The following is a 22,841-nucleotide window of genomic DNA, read 5'->3' as shown; positions in this document are numbered from 1 at the left end:
TCTAGCAACCAATTTTCAAAGGGTTGCAGAGCTTTGATGGTCTCTGGCTGATCATATCCAGTCCCGAGCTGTGGTGTTCTTTCAGTTGTCTCTTTAACGGATAGAGACAACCAGACCTTCTATTTCCAGCAGCAACTTTACTTTTCTCCCCCTTGCCTGGAGCCCCACATCTTATCTGAAGGAAAAGTAAGACCAGACCCAGTATCAGCCGATGCTGATACTGGCCAGACTGGCTAGGAAGCCTGTTTGAACCAAATGGAAGGAGCCAAGTGGTAATTAATCGATGGCAGCACTTCACGCAGGTAGGTGAGAGCATGACAATTAACAGTCTCAAACTTTCATGGTGTCGCATTGTGAGAAGTCTGTGGGTCTGTTTCTTTATCAACTCTCATCTCTCTAGAAACCGGACATAAAAAGCATCAGATGTTTCGATGAAGGATAGAAAGTTACTGCAGGTTTAAACAAGAAAAAGGGATCCAACCACGAATGACTCACATGCAATATTCATCAGTGGCCTTTACTGTAATGACCCAAACAAACTGAGTTTCAACACACTTCTTGCTTTTGCAAGGGAAACTATTTTCAAAAAATTTCTAGGCTCAGAAACAAAATCCATACGTGTATTAGTATAAATACAAAAAGCAAATTAAATTACATTTACTCACTCATGATGGTACACTGGATTATTATGTAAAGATTACTTTGGTGTTTGTTGAAGATTTGGTGTCGGTGATTAATGCTGAAAAGCAAACTTCAGATTCTTGACAAGGAATCACTGCCAAAAAAACAAACAAAACGTTTTTCAATGTAAAGTGACTGAGAAGATTCAAATATGTGCTGTAATCACACAATTTCAAGGTTTTGCACTTCCAGTATTTAAGTATAATGCCTAATTTCTATGAACAGGCAGACATTTGGTAAGGTTTGGTTTACTGATTGCCTGCATAAATTAAGACTAACACACTACTACTTAAAAAGTAGTCTAATAAATGTGAAACCTTTCTCATAAATTCAAGAAATTTTTTTCTGATGGTATTAGATAATCCTATATGTACACATTTTCATCTGTGTACATGTCAGAAATCCAAAGTTTGTGCAATGGTGTGACAACATTAGCCTAATTTTGAATGTTCATAAAACAAAAGAAAGTTTTTGATCAGTTGATTTTTTGAGCAGCTGGTGATCATGTAGTAATCCACAATGAATGTATCACTCAGGTTGATTCATATAAGTACTTAGCAGTACACATAGACAGTAACCTGTGCTGTAATACTCATGTTGAGAGCGTTCGCTCCAAAGTTCAGCAGCGCTTATGTTTCTTGCGAAGACTAAGAGTGTTTGGGGTTCAACAGGAAATAATGCTACTCTTTTACCATACTGTAATCGAGAGCATTATCAAATATGGTATAACAGTGTGGTTTGGCAATTTATCAGTTCAATTAAGATAGCAAATTACCTGTCTCATCCAAACAGCTTTGAAGGTCATGGGAGTGAAACAGCACCCCTCCCAGCCATAATCAAACAGGCAGAAAAAATCATATCAGATCCTTCCCACATCCTCAATTCTGAATACCGACTTCTTCCTTCTGGCAAACGTTTTAGGGTTCCCAAATGTAAGTCAAGCAGATACAAACTTTCCTTTGTTCCACTATCCATTAAAGCTGTCAATGCAATGGCCAGGACAAACACAGTTTCTTACCGTTACAATCCACTTGTGTGCAATATGTTTTGTAATGTGTTATATGTTGTTATGTGTTGTAAATGTGCAATAGAGTGATGTGCAATGCTTGTTTTTTGGGGGGGTGGTGTGTGCATTATATTTAAATGTACAGAACTGCTGTGTCCACAAAACATTTCGCTCAGGGGACAATAAATCTCATATTATCTTATATTGTCACGAAATAAAACGACAGAAAAGATTTCAGTTCTTACTGCTTCCTGCATGCTAATTCAGACCTGTCAGAGTCAACGTTTTGTTTTCTACTAATTACAATCAAACACTGCTGAGTAAAATTACCATGTTCAAAACACAAACTTGACAAGTGAGTAATATGCCACTGACATTTTACAATGGCAATTTTCTCATGCCTGATGGACTTTAAGCACTGCTGTACAAGTGTGAAAAAGGACTGTACAGAGGGTGTTGCAAGCTATCAGATTCTCCTGTCGTTTCTGCTGCTGTTCATTGTAGAATGTCATCCCTTATGCAATAAACATAGCCAAACATTTTAAGATTTTCAAGCAGGAGGACAAATTTAAATCTAGAGCTAGCTAACATTTATCTGTCACAATGACTTTTTGTGTTTATGCAGACTCTACTTAAATAAATGGTATTATGCAGTCAGAAAATCTAAAATGTTATTTTTTGTGCTACAAATCAGGCCCATAAAGATCAACAAAAGAAAATGCCTTAAGCTGTGAACAGTAAAGATGATTTGTCATTAAACTCCATCCTTATGATCTCCAATTTGATTCTCAGAGTAACAGAAAGAAAAGAGTGATCGATTGCCTATTAAATGTAATATTCCCATGCTAAGCTACGTGCTGAAGGGGATATTGAGCTTATCTGCCTTCACAGGCCATGTCTGACCCTCTCTGGTTCACCCATTGTCATAAAATCTGACGCCAACAGAGTGTGACCCCAAGTCTAAGACAAAACAAACCGACACAGAGCAAAGTTGCATTAAGATTCTCTCCACCATGTTCTCTAACAGTATTATCAAGCTCAAATATGATTACTCCAGCTTTAAGCAAAAAAGACATCCTTTCCAAGCAGTGACCCCAGGACTCTGAATTAGATATGCTGAGCACAGCTTTTAAAATTTGCTCGCAACCAAAAAAGTTTTTTTTTCTAAAAAAGCAAACTCAACACAACTATATCTCATATTGAGCTGTATAAAGGTGGTCAGGAACCACTTATTTGACTTTATTTTTCCACACAGCACAGTAGTAATTCCTGAAGGAAAACTGCAACAACTAAAACACCTTATTGACACGGTTCATCCTCTCTATGTGTTTTTGTGCTAACATACAGGCTACTTGAACTTTGATTGACTGTTTCTTTCTTTGAGAAACACAATACTGTTGACTGATTGAACCTTACGGTCCATTTGCAGATGTGGCTCATTTAATATCTTACAACCCTGGCCAGGGGCCTACATGCATGTGACACTGGTGCTCCTGTTTAGAGATGCAGGATAGTGACAGGTGAGCTGTGTGGCAGCACCGGAGAAAGGCAAGATATGACAGGAACATTTGGGCTTACACTCTATGCCTACTGCATGTCTGTCAGCAATTTAGATTTTTATAACCATGGTATTTTGGAAACCGTTTCATGTGAGCACAGAGAGGGACTCCGCTAGCAATATTTATTATAGACACATCCACTAAGGAATCTCGTTATGTCTTAGATCACAACCCCAGTCTGCACATGGGGAGAATTGGCCCAACAAGCCTGTTATCTCTTGACCCCTTGCACGTTTTGCAGTGACACACCAGATTTAGTGACAACTCGAGGAGAGGAATCCTTCACTGACATCACCACCAGCCCCTAAGCCCCCACAAAGTTGCCATCGATTTGCTGGGACCTGATGTAGCCCTGAAAATCGACTATAATTCCAGCAGGACTGAGCTAAAGAAGGTGCAGCCTGTGTAGCCATTCACAACTGGACAGTGCACAGGTCCCCAACTCCAATATTGAAACAAAAAAATAAAGACACAAGAACAGTCACGAACGTGATGGTCTTTTAGCCCGATTGGTAATTCATTGATCCAATCTCATCCAGCCATTTCTTGAAAGAAGCTAGGGTACTGGCTTCAGCCAAATGTCTGGGTAGCTCGTTTCTTTCTCCCACCACCCAATGAGGTCAATGAGGAGAGACCTAGAAATCATATCAGTTCCTACTGAATCAAGGGACTCATTCAACAGTCAATCAGAGCTTGACTTTCTCATGGAAAGAAAAAAAAAAAAGAGAAGAAACAATTGTGTGTCTGAACCATTTCTACTGCATACAAGTGGAAATAAGGATAAAAATTTCCCCATAGACACAAGTAAATTCAGGATGGAGTGGGTTAATCTCTGTTAAGGAGGAAACTGTAAATTGCTCTGAGAAAGCAGGTTCATGAAAGGCAGCCATGCAGACTTCTGACTACAGAAGGAAAGAGATTAATGGTCACAGATCCGCCCATGAAGTTTTAATGCAGATGTCATGACTGGGAATTCCACATTTTATGAATACAGGAGTGTAGACCAACGGTGTCATAGCTGATATAAGACTTCAAGTATCTCTATTCAATTGTCTCAAACAGCCATTTCTAGTCCTCAGCAATGCTGGTTCACATTTGCACAGCTTGATATACAGCAGTGTCTACAGAGGTGATCTAAACCGTCCCAGGAAGGAGACAGGGGCAGTGGACATTACATGGCACTGCTCACATATCACGTGTGCAATCATCTGATGCTGGGCTTTGTGTACAGTAAAGCCTCGCTCGATCTACCATGTGAACCCCAGTGACAAGACAACTGAAGGGGCTTGATGGCGAGAGCTCAAGTCCCTGCCGGAAGCTTGCCTTTATCAAGGAGACAGAAACATGCCAGTGCGAGATGAAAATACAAGCTCTGCAGCAGATCCTAACAGAGGTTCTCCACCACACTGCAGGCCACAAGCTACAGTAATATCGCCCCTTTCTCCCCCTCAGAGCCTCGTGATTCGGTACTGACTGTGACAGCCTCGATCTCTTTACAGAGCCCAGAGGACCGGAGAAGAAGGCTGTCACACATGGCTCACGTCCAGATGAATGATATCGGCACTGAACAAATCGCCGTGACCTCGAGGCTGAAGGGGGCAATAAATCACAACGCAGTGTGGAGAGGAAGAGCAGCGCTGACTGGGGGCCCTTCCGGCCAGTCAGACTCCTTGCCTCTGATGCTGCTTGCCGAAAATGAAGAGGATTTAAATCTGGTGTGGCTTCCCTCTTGCCATTCCGCTCAAGGACTTCCTTTTGTTTGGCATCAGCTCCCCGGACACAGCTTACCCTGAACAAATGCAATCTTTCACAACTCTGTCAGCATGCGGCATTTCTGCTTTTTTACATCTCTTTGTCTCCTTCCTCGTTACGGCCAGCGGAAGGAAGATGCCATGAATCAAAAGACCTATAAAGGTGTTACACGTGCCGCAGTGCCGTGCTAAAGCAGAATAGGTGTCAAGCTGTAAATGCCATTATGGTAGCTTATAACAAGGAACCCAAGCACGCTTGTTATTTGCAGTGCACCTTTAATTACACAGCACTGCCTGCATAATCAGTTCTGCTTGACAAACGGACTGCACCTTATTTCTATCTATCCCTCTGCAACTCGCATGCATACCTGCTCACTTCTTAACCTTGCACAGGCTTCTCTCCCTGTCTGTGTGCCTCATGGAGAGCAAGTTGGGGTCTGCGAGAAGACAAATTCCTCATACAAAATATGGCCAATAAAGTGATCGCATCTTATCTTTGACAGGCTTAGTGATCTACAAAGCATTAGCAGTCTAAAAAGCTTCTGAACAACAATGTGGTCATTTTTCTTCCTTTACCTTTATTTAACATCTGTAAATACATAAAGATCTAAAGGTTTGTGCATTAGGTGCAAGTGTCTGCTCGTTAATTGCTTCCTCTATCAGTGCCATGTGAATTAATGATGGCAGGACAGACCCACATACTTAGTGTGCATGCGGTGCTTGGTAACTAAGTCATAAAGAGACTCAATTAAGTCAGGCAGGCTCAGTTTATTAGCATCCTATACACCTCTTCACCAAACAGACAAAGAACAAGAAGCCTGTTTCATTGCCTTTAAAACAGCCACAGACATAAAAATCTGCACACATTCGGGAGAGTGAATTTGCACGTGAAGTACTTTCTATTGGCAAGGCCCAAGAAGTTCGCTAAAGTTATGCAGCCAACCGTGTGAAAATGTTTATGCAACTGTCCAAACATTATGCAAATGTATAAACATTACATAACATATTAGACATACCAGAGGATCTAATACGCATCAGCAACACAGCTAATGTAAGTACCCGTTTATTCCTCAATGAGCAGGTGAATTTCTCAATCTACAGGAGAAACTGCAAACCAGTTCAGGAAATTCTACCTTAATCCGTTTATACAGAAAAAATGCCAAAGTAAAGGCTGCAGATAATAGCAGCCATGTCCTTGCTGTGCAGTATGAGTGGGTGAGAAGTACTGTATTTCACTGCTGAATAAACAGCTTCTGTCATGAGTGGGGTAATTTTCCTTGTTAGCCATCCTGCCCCAGAGGACACCAAGCCAAGAAAGAATGGGATTCAGAGAGAAATCGTTCGTGCTGAAACACCTAGCACAGGTGGCTCTTTGTGCTTCCCCTTTAGATTAAATTTTCACTGTCAAAAACAATTTTTTTCCCCTCACTATTTACGATTCAAATCAAATTCATGCCTGATTTGATGCTGCCTCATTAAACACACTGGAAGCTTGATTCTCCTTGAGATGTCTGTGCAACAAAAACAGAACAGTGCTAATTAGTGCTAATAAAAAGGGAAAATTCAGTGAACCAGGGGTCCTTTGAGAATTTGAACACTTGCATCAACAGGAAGTTGTTTTTTTAAGATTTAATTTTCTCAGAACAGAACGCCAATGTGATTGTTTTAAAAGCGATTCTAGGAGCTATAAAAGCCTGGAATGAAAGTGACTTCAGAAGGGTTATATGGGAGGAAGCCCCTCAGCACATCCAGCCTGTGTGGTAGTTAGTAACTAATTGACCCAAGAAAGTGACCCAGCTGATTTTTAAAAGAAGCCAAGGTACAGTATGAGCTTCAACAGCATGGCTGGGTAGCTCGACCCACACTCCCACAACCTTTTTTTTCCCCACAAATTTGTTTACACAGCAAACTTTACGGATTGTGACTTTCACTCATTTTGCCAACTTCTTCTTCCAATTCAGTGTCACGGGGGAACTGGAGCCTATCCTGGCAAGCAGCGGGCACAAGGCAGGGTAAAGCCTTCCTTGAGAGGATGCAATCCAGGGCTGACACACACGCACGCGCACGCACGCACGCACGCACACCAGGGCCAATTTCCCCTGAAGCCAATGAACCTACCAGTAGGTTTTCGGACTGTGGGAGGAAACCGTGACATTTCCTTTTTTAATTCTCTTTTAAGCATTTGCTTTAAAACCAATCCAGGCCTTCTGTTCTCATTATGTTCAAAAGCCGGCTCATCTGAACTTTTTTTAAACTATTGGAAAAGTGCTGAAAAAGAATGAACAGCAATAAATATATTTCCCGCAGCTTGCACTGAAAAAGAAAATTAATATGATTGAATTAAATGATGCAAGCAGAGAGAGGCATCATCTTTCTTTTTTAGCGGTTTTAAAAGGCATCTTGAATTATTGAGTGTTCCTGCATGAGTTTTTAATACATTCTTCATCTGAGCATATTTTACTGTTAACCTATTCATCCCATCTCTGATGTGTTGGTGCTCAATAAAAGGAATCAAATTGGATTTCTCGTCTGCTTGTGAGGCTTGTATCAAGTTTCGGGCTTTATAAAGCAAAATGCTGAACTATCTGTTTTTTTGCCAATAATTAGTATTCTTTTATGTTAATGCGGACATTAACTCCGGCAGAGTAATGCACAAGTAGTGAAACTGGAAATTCCCAGTCTCTTAGTTTGTTGAGCTGTGACCTATAAACGCATTCACTGGAGGTATGAGGTGCTTAAAATAATAAAAGGATCACAAAAAATAAGAGGTCATTCTTTATGCCACAACAGACAAAAGAATCCTGCCAAAACTCAGGGGACCTTCATGGAGCCGCTGGTCAGGATTCAGGTATCAATCAGTATCAGAATCGGGTATCCAGCCTGTTCTCAAAGGAACCCAGGGTGTTGCATGCCCCTTCTTGTTAAAATGCACTTCCAAACACTTTCCACTGCACTGATTTTTAAACCAATATGGAAATTACAACATTGTATTTTTGTAACAGTTTTAAAAGGCTTTTTATCCTTTTAATTTGAACAAATTATATCAGCTGTGGTCTTTGTTCAAAGGAAAGGAAATAATCAAAGTATGTGAAGATTAGACTGCAGGACTGCAATAGGGGGCACTGTGTGGGTCCCAGTGCTGTGTCACTATACTGGAAAAAGGTGCCGTCCTTCAGATGAGATGTAAAACTGACTCTCTGTGGTCAATAAAAATCCCAGGGCATTTCTCCAAAAGAGTAGGGGTGTTATCCCGGCTCCCTGGCCAAATTTCCCATTTGCCCCTACCAATCATGGCCTCCTAATAATCCCCATCTCTGAATTGGCTTCATCACTCTGTTCTCCTCCCCACTAATAGCTTATGTGTGGTGAGTGTACTGGCACACTATGGCTGCTGTCACATCAGTGTGCAGCCACACCTGGATGGTGGTGGTGCAGGGGATCCCCATTACCTGTGAAGAGCTGTGAGTGGAGTGTCCACAGAACATGGCCAATGCTATGGGCAAGCGTGCATTGAAAACTGAGGCCAAGAGGCTCTTTCTTTTTCTAAGGGTCGTAGGTGTCTGGAACCAGCTACTCAGCCATGTTGTCGAAACCGTTAGCCTGGGTTCTTTCAAGTAACAGCTGGATCAGATCCTCCGATCAATTACCTTCACCAGCAGCCGATGGCTAGTGTTGGCTGAATCAAGCGTACCCTGGGATTCATTCTTTGTATGTCTATCAGCTGCACAGCAATTTGTCTTGCCTGAGTGAACCAATGCGAGTGAAAGCAAGTTGCCACAACGTGTTTACAATGTATGTCAGCGAAATTATTTAAAATGTCAGGACAAAGAGCTCCAATTATCAAAAGAGGACAGCAATTAAGATCAAGTGTGTTGCAACAGCAAGGATGTTATTTATTGGGGCGGAGCGGTGGCTCTGTGGCTAAGGATCTGCGCCTGTGGCTGGAAGGTTGCCAGTTCAAACCCCAACTGCTCCAGGGGCGCTGTACAATGACAGACCCTGCGCTCTGACCCCCAGCTTATCTCCCTGTCTGTGTCTCATGGAGAGCAAGCTGGGGTATGCGAAAAGACAAATTCCAAATGCAAGAAATTGTATAGGGCCAATAAAGCAACATTATTATTACTGCATTTTCAGCAGAAAAACACAGAATGATTGTAGGTAAAATCCAGTGCAATCCAGCGGTTCAGAAAAAAGGACTTATTGTAACTTAGTTCACCTTCGAAGCCTCCAATTCTGTTACTGACTCACAGCATTATTGCTTAACACGCTTATATTCTGACCTTCTGATGAAATGTAAAACAGAGGCCAAGCTCTGCAGCAGTAATAGCTGATGACTATGCCACCCACGAGTCTTTAGACATCACTTTGGATAAAGGCATATTCTTTTACAATTAATAATAAGAGAAAAGAGAACAGAGGAACCTTACTGCCTTATGTACATGTACATTGGAATTCTAAATGCACAATTGGAAAAATTGCAAAGGGCATTATCCTGGCTGTTATAATAAGAATGTCAAAGTAGTGAATTACCAGATGAAAGAAATAGGTCTATAACAATTCTCTGCAGTAAAGTCAGAACTTTATAAAGGAAGCTGGTAACAGCTGCATATGAAGGATAGTTTAGCCTTATTCGGAAGTGGAAGAGTGTAACAGACTTCTCCAATAATCATGACCTACTTGTCACCAGGCCCCCTGCTAGCTACCTGATAGCCAGGTACAGCCGAACCTGGCCTGAGCGCAAATCCTTTCAGACGACCTCCCGTTTCTTTTCCTTGCAAGGCTGCTGTGAAGTTGTATTCCGAAAGAACCTAAAACCTCTCCAAAACCCTCCTTCCATCCTACCACCTTGAAGAATTTAGCCTCCAGCATATTTTTCATTATAATGAGTTCTATAATTCTTCATCTAGTAATGCAAACATACCTTGCTCAGGATAGTTCTCTATGTCAATGTTGTGTCTGTTTTTAGAAAATCCCTACTTTAAATAGAAAGTAATAAGACGTAAGGATGATCAGACTCTCACTGCTCATAGAAAAGACCCCTTTATCGTCCCTGACAGTGAGAAAGGAATCCCATATTGCTGAGCCAATCATTAACTAAGGAGCTAACTTATTTTACTGCACCCAAGAACTGAAGACCAGACATTAATCTGCTTTAAGCCGATCATAATTAATAACCTGCAGGAATCAGAAAAGAAAAATTGAAATCCAGCTTTGCATGAAGCACTATCAAGTTTCCATATTTACAACCCTTGAGCCAAATCTCGGTCTTATTGGAAAATCCATTCATTATCACACTGGATTTGGGGAAAAGAATGCTTAAGTTGTAAAAGCTAAACTGGTGTGTCCCATTGCAGGTACCGTGATAATATTACGATTCAACCTGCATACCAATGATGCTGTCTGTAATAGCACATCAGCACTGGGATTCTGCTGAGCAATCCACACTGCGGTTAGCAGTGATGACTCTTTTTCGAGTTATTTAAGAGCTAGTTTTGAGTTATTCTGCTGAGTCACATGCTAACACATGGCAATGACTTCTTGCTCTCACGAGCTTTTCATGCTATGGCAGGAGGTGTGAACAGAGTACTTGCAATGTGCAATGCTACATTTTAAAACTACCATTGTGAGCCCACTATCTCTGACTCCAGCACACTTGGATAACTTAAAAGTGCCTAATCCTGCCCCACATACATTTCGAAGGCAGGCCTTAGAGATACCGACAAGAGCAGGCAAGCTTCACATACAGAGACAACCATGGTCTTGACCCCAGCTGTGAGGCAGCAGGATAAACCACCAAGCCAACAAGTCTCACTTCTGGCTCTGGAAAGTAAAACACTGATGCACAGCTTGTTTGGACTGTATAAATCTCAACAACTAAGAGAGTGTTTGGAGACAGTGTAAGTGATGGTTGTAATAAACTGATGTCAGTACCAATGTGGCAGCATAGATGGTTTCACACTGATATTTAGGAAACCTCAGCTCAATTTCCACCTAAACCACTTCCCAAATAAAAGGCGACTTCCTGACTTTTTGCTCGGAGCTGATCCTATAGCACAGACACAATGGTAACAGGTGGAGCCTGAAAAAAACAGAGGTCTGGTCTTCTTGGATGCTCCTTGAGAGCCGATATAAATCTGGCTTTGTAAGAGAGTTGGTGCTCTGCGTTTAGGGGGTTTTGTAGAAGAGGTAGATTCAGGGGTTCAAAGGCTTACCCATGTGTGGCTGTACAAATGTGTGCTCTTGCAGAAGAGGCTGAAAGACACTAAATTTACTGTATGTGCAGAATGGCAAACAGTTGCTTCTGAAAAAGTCAGACACTTCTACAAGCCTGAGCATGAATTTTAGGTGATCACCAACTGAAGTGTCCCACAATGACAGAACCCACCTGCTCTCCTGCCCCTCTTGTATGTGGAGCTGCAGGACCTCATTCTGTTCTTTGGAAGCTGGATTGGGGATGGTGGAAATCATGAATATTGGAAGAAGCAAGGACCAGTTTTACCGTCTCCCATCATGAAACGCAGTCTAAAGGAAAAAAATAAGAAAATAGCTCAGGGGTTCACACAAAGCACTTACCTTTTTAATCAGTTTTCCCCTCAAGATCTTCTTGCAATCAGCCTGAACCATCAGGGAAAAGTAAAAAATAAAATTCCTATCAACTGTGGCCTATAAAACTTAAACAATACTCCTCTGTTTAAAACAGCATAAGAGTCCATCAAGTCCATATATTTTCCACAATATTTCTTTATACTGTGTGTGTACTATACAAATAAAGATACAAGTCTTAAAACCATTTTTGGAAGCTTACTACATTGGGAGTAATAAAAGCAACATCTTCATTTTGACTGATAAAAACGTGTAAGGGGGAAAAAATGTAGGGAATGACCAGTTTCTGCAAATCTTTTACATCAGAAAAACACCACCTCATCTCTGCAAGGCTTTGTGTGGAAAAAAGTCAAATGGACAGAGTGTATAACAAGACTGGATGACAAAACACAAGGGGTTATCCTCTAATCTCAAGCAATTCAGGAACAAAATGCGCCCACACCCTGCCAAGACACTGTCACTTCACATTAAGCAAACCAGAACCCATATCTGTAAATGAGGCTGACGCACTGACTGATCCCGATAAAAGTATTTGAAAAGGTCTTTCTTTCTGATTAATCTTGGCCGAACCAGGGATTTACCCAGATGTGCGCTTCTAATTGCAGATTTACACACGGAATCGTGGGTGTCGACAAGCAAGCGGCTTAGCATCTGGAAAGGGAGATAAATTTATAAAAAAATCACTGAAGATGCTTTACTGCCAAGGCAAATTGTACAGCTGGCTGCAGATGAGGAACGATCTGGCTCTGGCAAATTCTATAAAGCTTTCAGCTCTTCAGAAAATCCAGTACCTACACTGCCATCAAACTATAAAGTGCTATAAAACTTATCTGAAACTTTTTTTTTATAAGAAATGTTTAAATGTTACACACTGTGTGTTAATTGTTGTTTACCCTGTTTCATAAGACAATTGCAGTCTCTAGACAAAGGGAATGATAATATAATATTTCTTGCAAGCCAAATACTGCATGATGTTATGCTACGTCTTGGGGTTGAGTTACCCATACTATTTGACTACGATACTGTAAATCAGTTTCAGATTTTCATAATCTCTGTGATGTTCAATGTCAGACAGAATTCCACATCTTCAAAAAACACTTGGTGCTTGTCCCTCGTTTAGAGAACCTCAAGTGTTTGATGTTTATATTATTTCACTATAAAACAACATTTGCATTTTTCTCAGATCTTAGGCTCCGATTCCAAAACAAAGGCAATTAAAATAATAATTACACTGATTTTAAAAAACAAATACAGTCTTCTTACAGAATACGTGACCTCATAAAAACTTATACACACAGCATAATCTCAACTAAACTTTATTAATCAATATAAGGGGCTTCTACCTAAATTAACCAAAATGGGTAAAAAATTTCATTTTAACAAACAGCACAAACTCCCACGAAGTGTCTGCAGATGTGTGGGAAGTTAGTTGCCATCTCAAAGAGTGTAAATGAGTGTATATTTCCTATTGAGAATTAAATCAGAGCAGAGGATACTGTTAATCAAACCCATCCCCTAAAGAGCTCTCGCTGATCAAGAGTTCCTGTGGGTTTTACATCTAATTATTAAACCACAGGGTATCTCTTAGCAAGGCTGCAAAGAGCTTGCAAACCTGAATTCTATAAAAAGAATTCAAGAAGATCCAACAGTAAAGTTCCTTACAAAACATTCTTTTGCCACACCTTGCAATAATCAGACAAGTGAAAAAACTAGTTGCTTCCCTCCAAATCGAAATGTCAAGTCAGAGGTATTCCATGTGAGAGAAGAAAATGTCATTCCAAGTGTTATTGAATTTTCTTAACCTCTCTGCACTTTGTAAAGTTTTGCATGTAAGTGTGTTTCAGTAGATGTATCTCCAAATCTTTAATGGGAAGCCATGTTATGAATTCACCAATAGTTTGGCATCAAAAGACCTCAATCCTTGAATACTGCTGTCTCTGTTGAAAGTCTGATCTGAACCAGTGCAGAGAGGGAAACGTGTGTTAAACCACAGATGTGCACTAGACCCATAAATACAAACAGCACACTCATTATTAAAAAAAACAGATCTTCAGTGCTCTTTATACCACACAAAATCAACCTCATCCAGAGTAATCTCTACAGAGCCAGATGTACCAGGAAGTGAGAAAAACATCATTACTCTTCCCAAAGACAAAAACCATCCCCGAAGGAGAACTTTTTACAAGAAGGTTACACTGTTAATGTTAATGAGCATAATAACATCTCAAGAGCTAGCAAGCATAACACCACTCCAACAGATTAAAGAAATGTGCAGAACAGACACAAATGTGGTAGTTCCTTGCTCCCGCGGTTAGTGCATTTCCCAAAAGGTGCTGCAATGACTAGGTGATCTGAGAAAAAATTATTCAAAAATAAATAAATAATAAAATAAATAAAAATCGCTCTTAATTATTCCATTAATAGCAGACCTGCAAAGGCTCATTATAGAAGCAAATAGAATTAGAAAAAAATTATGATAATCAATTGGGTTAATAGAACCAAAAATCAGTTATGCGTATGCCCAATTGCTTTTTCAGCATGACTTTCAGCAACGAGATTCTACACAAGGTATCGTGAAGCTGCACCTATGTGAATGCAGAGCTCAAAAACCTACGACCAATGCAGTCTTTGGTAAACTCCAATGATTTGCAATTCATGCAGTAAGGATATATAAGGATAATATTCAAAGATAGACATTCTCAGTTATTGTTTAATCCTTCCTAACTATTACAGATGATCTCAAGCAATGCTCAACAAACACGCGAGGGAGACCGTTAAAGTCTCCTCCTGTTTCAATGTGTGCACCTGAACCGGGGGCTTTGAAGCACAGACAGCTTTCCAGCTGAGCCCAGAACGATGCTGTTAAACTCATCTGGGAGGCGAGCCAAGTTTGAAAAAAGTTTCAATAATTTTTTTGAAGAGGACTAAACACTGTGTCAAATACTGCGATTTGGAGGCATGAACAAAATTAATGCTGCGCTTTAGGTTTTATCTTTCAAAGAGCAGACATTAAGGCTACCCTTTAGAAAAGATCACTGAATGCCAGGAGAAGAAGAGGTTTTCTAATAATTAAATAAGATGTGGTGCTGTGAGTGATAGTTCACATAACCCCTTCTGTGTCCAGGATGAGACCCTTACTAGCCTGTTGAGAGACACATGGACATTGTGCCCACCTATCTTTTAGGGGCACGTGGGGACTTGCCTGAATTCTGATGGACCATGCACCAGACCCCATGTGCATATGTGGTCCAAATGGCATCTTCTCACACTGGGCTTTGTGTTCCTGGAAAGCTCAAGCACCTGGAGTGTGAAGACTGGTGTACTTTCCGACAGTCCATTCATAGAGCCATTGACTCATCCATCCCCCCCTCCTCCCCTATCCAGTTAAGAAACCACCATTTTTTTATTTAGCTGTGCTTCGTGCTTCAAAGCAGCAATTCTATTTCTGGCCTATTGTGTTTGAGTGGTTGCAAAATCAGTTTGATTGAAAATCTAATATTTGCATGCACGTGTTTAAGCTGTACCTGGGATTGCTTCACTGTTTTCTGTGCTCATATATATGCGATGCTGCAAATTAATACAAGATCCTTAATTTTAACGGCACTAATGAACAATACCCGCATGGCAAAACTGTGGATTTATACTGTAATTGATTATTGTAAACAATCACAGATGGAGTTGGAGGGGTTGAAGATTTCCTTTCTTCCTGACATTTAAATTCGAAATTCATTTGACATGATATATTAAACATTCAGAAAAACCGAATCAAATCCATACTTCCTAATTACATTGGGAAGTAAGAATTGTCTCTTTTCCCTCCAAGATCAGTTTATTTATTCATTAATCCTGGTGATGCAGCGAATATGTAGTCTTTGTCACATTTTATCACAGGGGCTCAAATATTATGCAAATGATACTATTCCACGCCATTGGAATGAGGATAATAAGCTATTTAGGGATGCTTTTGGATCCTTCCATATTAGAGCTATGAAAGCTTTTCATCTTCAATGTTGGCAAATTCAACCACCAGTATGAGACATTCAACTTCTGTTGTTGACTGTGCAACATTTCACTTGTGCATCTTTTCCCCTGTCAAACCAGCACACAGAACTAGAACTCTTTGGTAAAGACCCTGATGTTACTGCATCAATTTGAAAGGGAAAAGAAATGCTGAATACGATACGGCTATGTGTGTGTGTCTCAATCCCACGCTGCTACCTCTTCAGAATCCTACAGGGATTGCATACTCAGGCATTTCCTGGGGTTGTCATGTTTTCCAGTAATTAAAAGAAAAGCCAGTGCTCTCCTCTGCAGAGGAAAAGTCTAATGTTAATAGAAATCTCAAATCAAAAGGAAGCATTTAGATAATTACAAATGCCCAACTATACACAATGAACTAAAAGTAGGGGTGTTACCCCAGTGTCCTGGCAAAATTTCCCATTGGCCCTTACCAATCATGGCCTCCTAATAATCCCCATCTATGAATTGGCTTCATCACTCTGCTCTCCTCCTCACTGATAACTGATAGGTGTGTGGGGAGTGTTCTGGCGCACTATGGCTGCCTTCGCATCATCCAGGTGGGGCTGCACACTGGTGGTCGTGGAGGGGATCCCCATTACTTGTAAAGGGCTTTGAGTGGAGTGTCCAGAACAGTGTAAATAATAATAATAATGATAATGATAATTATTATTATTAAAACAATAATAATATTGGGTCAGTCAACAAACTGCAGTACAATTGTGGGGCTGAAAAATGTTCCATTTGGAGGTGCACATCCATGATCATCAAGGACATGCAGGCCAGCAAACTTAATGTAGTGAACAACAGAAAATAAGGAGGTACACCAAGGGAACTTTACACTTTATACAGTGTGAAATTCAGCACAAAGAGGATTCACAAGTTGCTATTTGTGAATCCTAAGATATGTAGAGTAATACAATAAGAAGAGATAGGACGCTATCTATCACAACTTTAAGTAGCTGTAGCCTAGGTTCAGCTTGGGTTTGTCTGTCCAGGCACACTGATTCCCAAAATTTTAACCCTTTCTCTTAATTTATTTCCCTACCAAAAATTTGGTAGGTAGGTCAACCCACTAAAATATAATTAATCATAAAACCTGCTCATAAGGAGGAATTTGGTCATTTAGCTCTACACTTAAAGCTGAGGAAACAGGCTTTGTACTGTCCTTCTTAAAGCTGTCCTAACCTGGGTCCCTTGATGTGCCCGCAAGTGCTGACTAATGTTAGTTTACTGATGATAAATGCAAGCTGACTGCAAAGGGAAAACACAGTGAACATTGTACCCAAAACTTCAAGGATATACAGTACCAGTCAAAAGTTTGAGTACACCTCTTTGAAACCAGATTTTTCACGATTATCTGTGCTTTAAACTGCATAAACGTGTCTATAAACACTTAATATTTCATTAAGAACCCATTTTCTAGTCTAATCAAATGGTTATAACAACATAACAGGGCTAATGGTGAATGATGAGCCTGTTACTATGCTCCCTCTTTCTGTGGATCTCAAGAGCATTTCGATCCCTTCGCCCTGCCCTTAGGGGCAGTGGGTTCAGAACCATCTGAGACCTGGACGCTTGGAGGCGTGCATATATCAGCCCAGGGGACACCCTCATCTGCAAGGGTAGTGCCTTGGATCCAGTGAAGCAGGTGGATGCTGGTCAATCACGGAAGCTGCTGCAGAATTTAGAGAGTGACAAAGTGTAAAAAGGCTATACAGTTGTGTATACTGTATATATAAAAGTATATAACAGGTCTGCTGTTGTGGCACTGCTACTTGCAGGGTGGGCTGGGGAGCAGTCTCCATTCAAAACCCCATTCCAGAGGTCTGGCCTTTTGGTGTAATTAAGCACAAGGGTCCCGAAATACTCCACTCCAACTTTCATAAACGAGTTCTGCTTTAGAGCACGGCAAGTATTTTTTTTCAGCAAGAGCAGACAGAACACTGAATGGGCTCTCGCAACAGTGCGGAAGTCTATCCACTGATATGGATCCAACTGCATCTTCTTTGATTTTTTTCAAATTAAAAGCAGAATAGGCTTTGCTTTTCAATTATTTCTTTTCCTGTTTGGTCTTTTCTTGAAAGTGTCATCAATGTGAAAATTGCCTATCATCTAGCCATCCAATCACTGAGTTTTACAGCACCTTTCACCAAGAATGCCGTCCGCCACAGGAGAAGATCATCAATAACAAATCAGAGCAAAAACAAATCAGGACATAAGTTCTAATTGGTCTTTGTCCATAATACACAATTAAGTTCACAATTTTCAGTCTATCGATATCATCAATATAGTAAACTGTCAGCAACTGAGTGCAAGGTGCTTGAAATGTATTGACGTCTCTTAATTGGCCATTTGATCTCAGTCTAGATCTTAGTGCTGAAGGGCTATTAAGCTACAATTATCTGACAGGGCAAGCAGTGTGTGTGACAGTCTTGCATCCCATGATCTGCAATCATTTATCAGTGCTCATCATGAACTGAGAAACAGTCAGATGGAGTCGTCATCTTCTGCAGACCGTGTGTTTCGACAAAGCGTGCAGATTTTGAAGTTGTCCATTAAATCCTTCCATGTCAAGCATGGGGTCTAAAGTTAAAATCCAAGCTACTAGCGCTGGAGTAATATCTGAAAACTTCCTTTGTGTCATCCAGGTTCTGATGGAGGTACTAGGGTCACAGAATTTCAGACTCATACCTTAACCATTACGATGCAAGTCAGAACTCATCCCCAGAATTCAGGGGAAGCAGTATGGTGTGATTTCTGAGGCATTCCTTTGGAATTCTCCAAGACTCCCAGGCCTTCGCCAACATCTGTACAGCACTTAAACCACGCAGATCACTCAGACAGGTGACAAAAGCAAACTAGAGGAATGCATCTAGTTGGCATCTGTGAAGGCAAAGCAATAAAGCTGCTAATTTTAATGCTAAATTGATTCAAATGGTCAAAACAAGCAGAGCTGGGTTTGTGTTTTTCCAGTGGTATCAATAAAACATTATATATTTTACTAGCAAGGCACCACTCTGTGGAAGATACAGGGATGTTGAAAGGGGAACATCTTTGCAAATGCCAGTATTTACAAGGGAAGCCTTTTGATACTTGGCCAGCTGCTGTAGTTTTGCACAGTCACTGAGAACACAGCCCTCTAGTGGCTGCTTAGAAGAGTATGTTAAAACACTTTATCCTCTAACCTCAACAAGCCGGAATGATCTTAGTTTCCAACCAGCAACAAGTTCCTTTTGAATGCCAAAGTCTTAACTGCTTCAGCATTCTTTTGAAATACTAAAGAAATACTTAACTTACTTTAATATACCATCCCAAGCCCCAGCATTCATCTGAAGGCAAAATATTTCAAATTTCACATGAGAATATTAAATCAGCCTTTTAAAACTAAGGTAAAAGATTGGGAAACATACATATGCACTAATACATTCATGAGAATACGTTTGTGCAACAAATTCTACCGCAAAACAGCCCTATATACAGTATGTTATGGACGTTATGGAAAAAGGTTCACCTATCAAGATAAGAAAGCATTTAGAACAAAATTATTTTCTAACATTGTGCATTTCAGTTGTGTATGACTCATTAAATCATGTCAGTAATATATAGTATAGGGAACAAGTAAAGGTTTATTCCATGCTGAAAAGAGAAGAAAATAAACAATGTTTTGGCTGTGGAGCTTTCTTTGGGTGTTGCTTGGGAAATATAATATATACCTTGAATAGGGCAATGCATGCAATCCTTTGTTATTTTAAGAACACAGGTTATAAACGAGAAAGAAATTCAGCCCATCTAGGTTGTCAGGATGCTAGAAACGTATAGATCCAAGGATCTGATCCAGCCATTTCTTGGAACAAAAACAGGGTATTGGCTTTGATAATATGTGAAGTCTTGTGTTGTACTTTTCATTTATGGTCTTTGGCTTTCAGGTTTTGGGTCCACATATTAAATTATTCAGCAAAGGAACAACAAAAACATTCATTATCAAAAGTATACTCAGTGAAAAACTCCATCTGATAATTACCCAGTGGAAAAATCCAGAAAAATCAGGACCTTATTATCATAACAAAAACAATAAGGAAGAAGCTACTTTATAGTAATGACTACGTGTATTGTGCTATACTGTACAATCTGATTTCTTCTGTCCTCAAAATCAAAGAGTTCTCCCTGCAGAGATGTTGGGATAAGGGAGATTAACATGGTTGTACAAATACAGTTGCTCTTATGGATGGTGTATGTCAAACTTTTTTTCTAACAAAACCCTTGTATTTGAGGCAATTATAATTCCCTTTCAGGTAAGCCACAATTATTTAATTATTCCTGTGAAGCATGGTGCAGCATGGTCACTTAGGATCAGGGCTGTGAACATCTGCTGTACAACTGACAGCTTTTATTACTGTTATTACTGTGGTTGATATTATTACCATTCTAATTAGCATTGCAATTACAGGGTCAAGCCTGGCACAGCACAAAATGGAAAATATCCATTCATTTTTAAAAAGACACTTGTCTTCATCAGGGTCATAAGGAGAGGACAGGAGGCCATCCAGGCAACCCGAGTCTATCCTGGAAGAGCAGTGCGCAGGGTGGGGCATTTTTTTTGTTTAAACCAGTTTAACACCAGCCCATAGAATCATGTTAACATGTTACCGTGCACTTCTATCATTCTGGCATGTGGGGCCAATGTGACTATCAAAACTTTCTCAATAATCGGGACCTGGACGAGACTGAGGAATCAACTGAAGCCAGACGAGCAAGGAGTCAATGACCCGGTCTCTTCACAGAGAAACACTAGAAACAGAAAAGGCTAATAAATCAGAGAACAACATCTTGCTAGTTTGGTTACTTATGATTCCAGACATTTCATGAGTACAAAACCTGCCTCAACACCATGACTGACTGGTTAACATGTTCCAGTCTCCAACAACCCAGTGAGAAAGAAATACTTACTGCTTTGAATCATAAATGCACCTCGTCTTGATTATGAAACAGCCTCCCAGCACATAGTCGTGCTCTCTAATATTCTGTATCTGTTTGCTAGGAGGCCAACTTCACCCCTAATGCCAATCTTAGCCCTGTATGTATACTCACAGGCATCTCTTGGAGCACGGCAGCAGTTCTTGAACTTACTGATGCCCACAGTGGTATTTACACAATTTTAGGCTGCAGGCTTTGCCTTCCAAGTCAAAATCTGGAATAGAAAAGGGAGAAATAAAGGTTTTCTTAAAGTCATAAATTTTCCCCCTGGAGGCCAGTCACCCACCCTGGTGGAGCACAGGAGCTTTCCTTCTGCAGATCACAGTGAGCCGTGCCATAACCTCCCCAGTGAGGATGACGCAGAGCTCAGCAGCACTGCAGAAGGTTTGGTTGGAGAAGAAAGGGGTATTCGGCACAGGCAGAGGCGCTCTGACAGGGCCGGCCACCTGAATTTCTCAAGCATGCAATGCTACGTAGCTGAAATAGCATGCATGCGGACGTCTGTTGTTTGGTTAATAGCGGGACTGTACTGTTAAAAGGACCTGCTGCAAATCCACAAACAGCCAGCCTGACTGCCAGGAGAGCAAGCTTTCAGCTTGAAGAGGAGATGGCTGCCCTGCCCTGCGGGCGGCCCCTGAGGACACAGGTGATCACACCAGACATCACGGCCCGATAAGAGCAAGACTGCACAGAAGCCAGCACGACTGCGTTCAACACAGGCGAAACCACCAGAACTTGAGTTTCCAGTTGGCAAAGTAAGACCGTCTTGTAACAACCCCTTTTGTACAGAAGGCCTGCTGCACTTCAAGTGATCTTAATGTACTGCAACAACCTAACATAAAACGGAGCATACAACAACACAACAGGAGGTTGGCCTGTGCATAATGTAGCAAAGAGTGTATGTTTATTTTGTCACAGGTGCAGAAGCTTGGTGCTTAAAGTGTTCACTTTAATATGGCAGGACTATGTGTACAATTTACAAATGTGTGACCATGCATATGCCCACGCACTACAGCCAGTTTATATAAACTGACATCTACATTGCCCTGGTAATTCATTACAACTGTCAAGAAAGCAAAGGCATTAAATTAATTTGGAGGCAGCTTTCCACCGTCCCAGTCGACTGCTCAAGCTTAGGTGACTTTTCCACCCTCTCTGCCGATTCCTGTGGATGTCCACATGAGGTCTGCACTGGAACATGCAGCAGAAATTTAGCACTCCGTTTTCTCCTCTCCACCCCCTCTCACACACACACTGCTCCCAAAACCAGATTTGCTGCGAGGTACCAATTAGGTAAATGACAGCTATTTATTTCCCTCTCTGCAAAAGTCAATTCACACACCAACATTAACTCCAGGAAATACGCAAGGCAAGACGGTTTCAGGGTACTGTTAGACAGCCCTCTTCAAAAATGACAATTACTAGGAGATGAAAGTTAGTTCAGTGATGATTACAGGATGATTGGCTCCGAGTTATTTTCCCTGTCAGTTCCCAGGTGCTGTATCCATACTAACCAATTCTAATGAGGGAAAATAGGATAGGAACAATAGAGGAGAGAAAAAAAAATGACAGGATTATTTCATCTCCTAGACGCTAAAAGACATTTTCTGCTCCAAATGCTTCACAAAAGTGTAAGGGGCACACCCTTTTCCAGGTGCTTGTTGAAAGCTTTTCGAATACTGAGCCAACAGGGCGCTGGAGTATTGGCAGCTGCCAGTGTACAGGGTTAGCGCATACACCGTATTCTGCTCTCGCACTCTCCACACACTCTCAAGGGAGCACAAGTCACCCCACAGTCAGGAGGAACAGCAACACCCAGGAGTTCAATGGATTTAAACGGCTTATTCAGGACCCTCCAGGCTGAGCGTGGAGCAAACCACCGAGAGCCGCTGGACAGGTGGAGATGGGGTGGAGGAGGGAGATTCAAAAAGACGCAGGGGAAAACGCTCTCGCATGGCAATTTACGGCATTTTAATTTAGGATGTGATGTCAGGAATACCTGTCTATATCAGTGGGACTGCAGGGGAGAGGGCCAGCAGTTTTAAGTTCCTGGGAGTTAACATCACAGAGGACTTAACCTGGACCCACCACACCAACATCGTGGTCGAAAAGGCACGGCAGCACCTCTTCTTTCTCCGCAGGCTAAAGACGTTCGGCATGCCGTCACATATCCAGGCCAGCTTCTACAGGTGCGCTACTGAGAGCATCCTGACTGGCTGCATCACTTCCTGGTATGGGAGCTGCTCT

General features: G+C 41.1%; 1 protein-coding gene across 2 annotated transcripts in view; it reads right to left on the bottom strand.

Moving 5' to 3' along the window:
* The window catches only part of LOC102687988 (aquaporin-1-like), a 65,189-nt gene extending 53,676 nt beyond the window's left edge, over positions 1 to 11,513 (bottom strand). For both annotated transcript variants that reach the window (XM_069185674.1, XM_069185675.1), the window contains exon 1: positions 11,383 to 11,513. In XM_069185674.1, coding sequence (XP_069041775.1) covers positions 11,383 to 11,425 — 43 coding nt within the window. In that variant the 5' untranslated portion in view covers positions 11,426 to 11,513. The remainder of the gene's footprint in view (positions 1 to 11,382) is intronic.
* Positions 11,514 to 22,841: the final 11,328 nt, after the last annotated feature.

This window comes from Lepisosteus oculatus, chromosome 28 (genome assembly GCF_040954835.1).
Source record: "Lepisosteus oculatus isolate fLepOcu1 chromosome 28, fLepOcu1.hap2, whole genome shotgun sequence".
Taxonomy (NCBI): domain Eukaryota; kingdom Metazoa; phylum Chordata; class Actinopteri; order Semionotiformes; family Lepisosteidae; genus Lepisosteus; species Lepisosteus oculatus.
The sequence above is the reverse complement of the archived record's forward strand: the minus strand, read 5'-3'. Positions and strand labels throughout refer to the sequence as shown.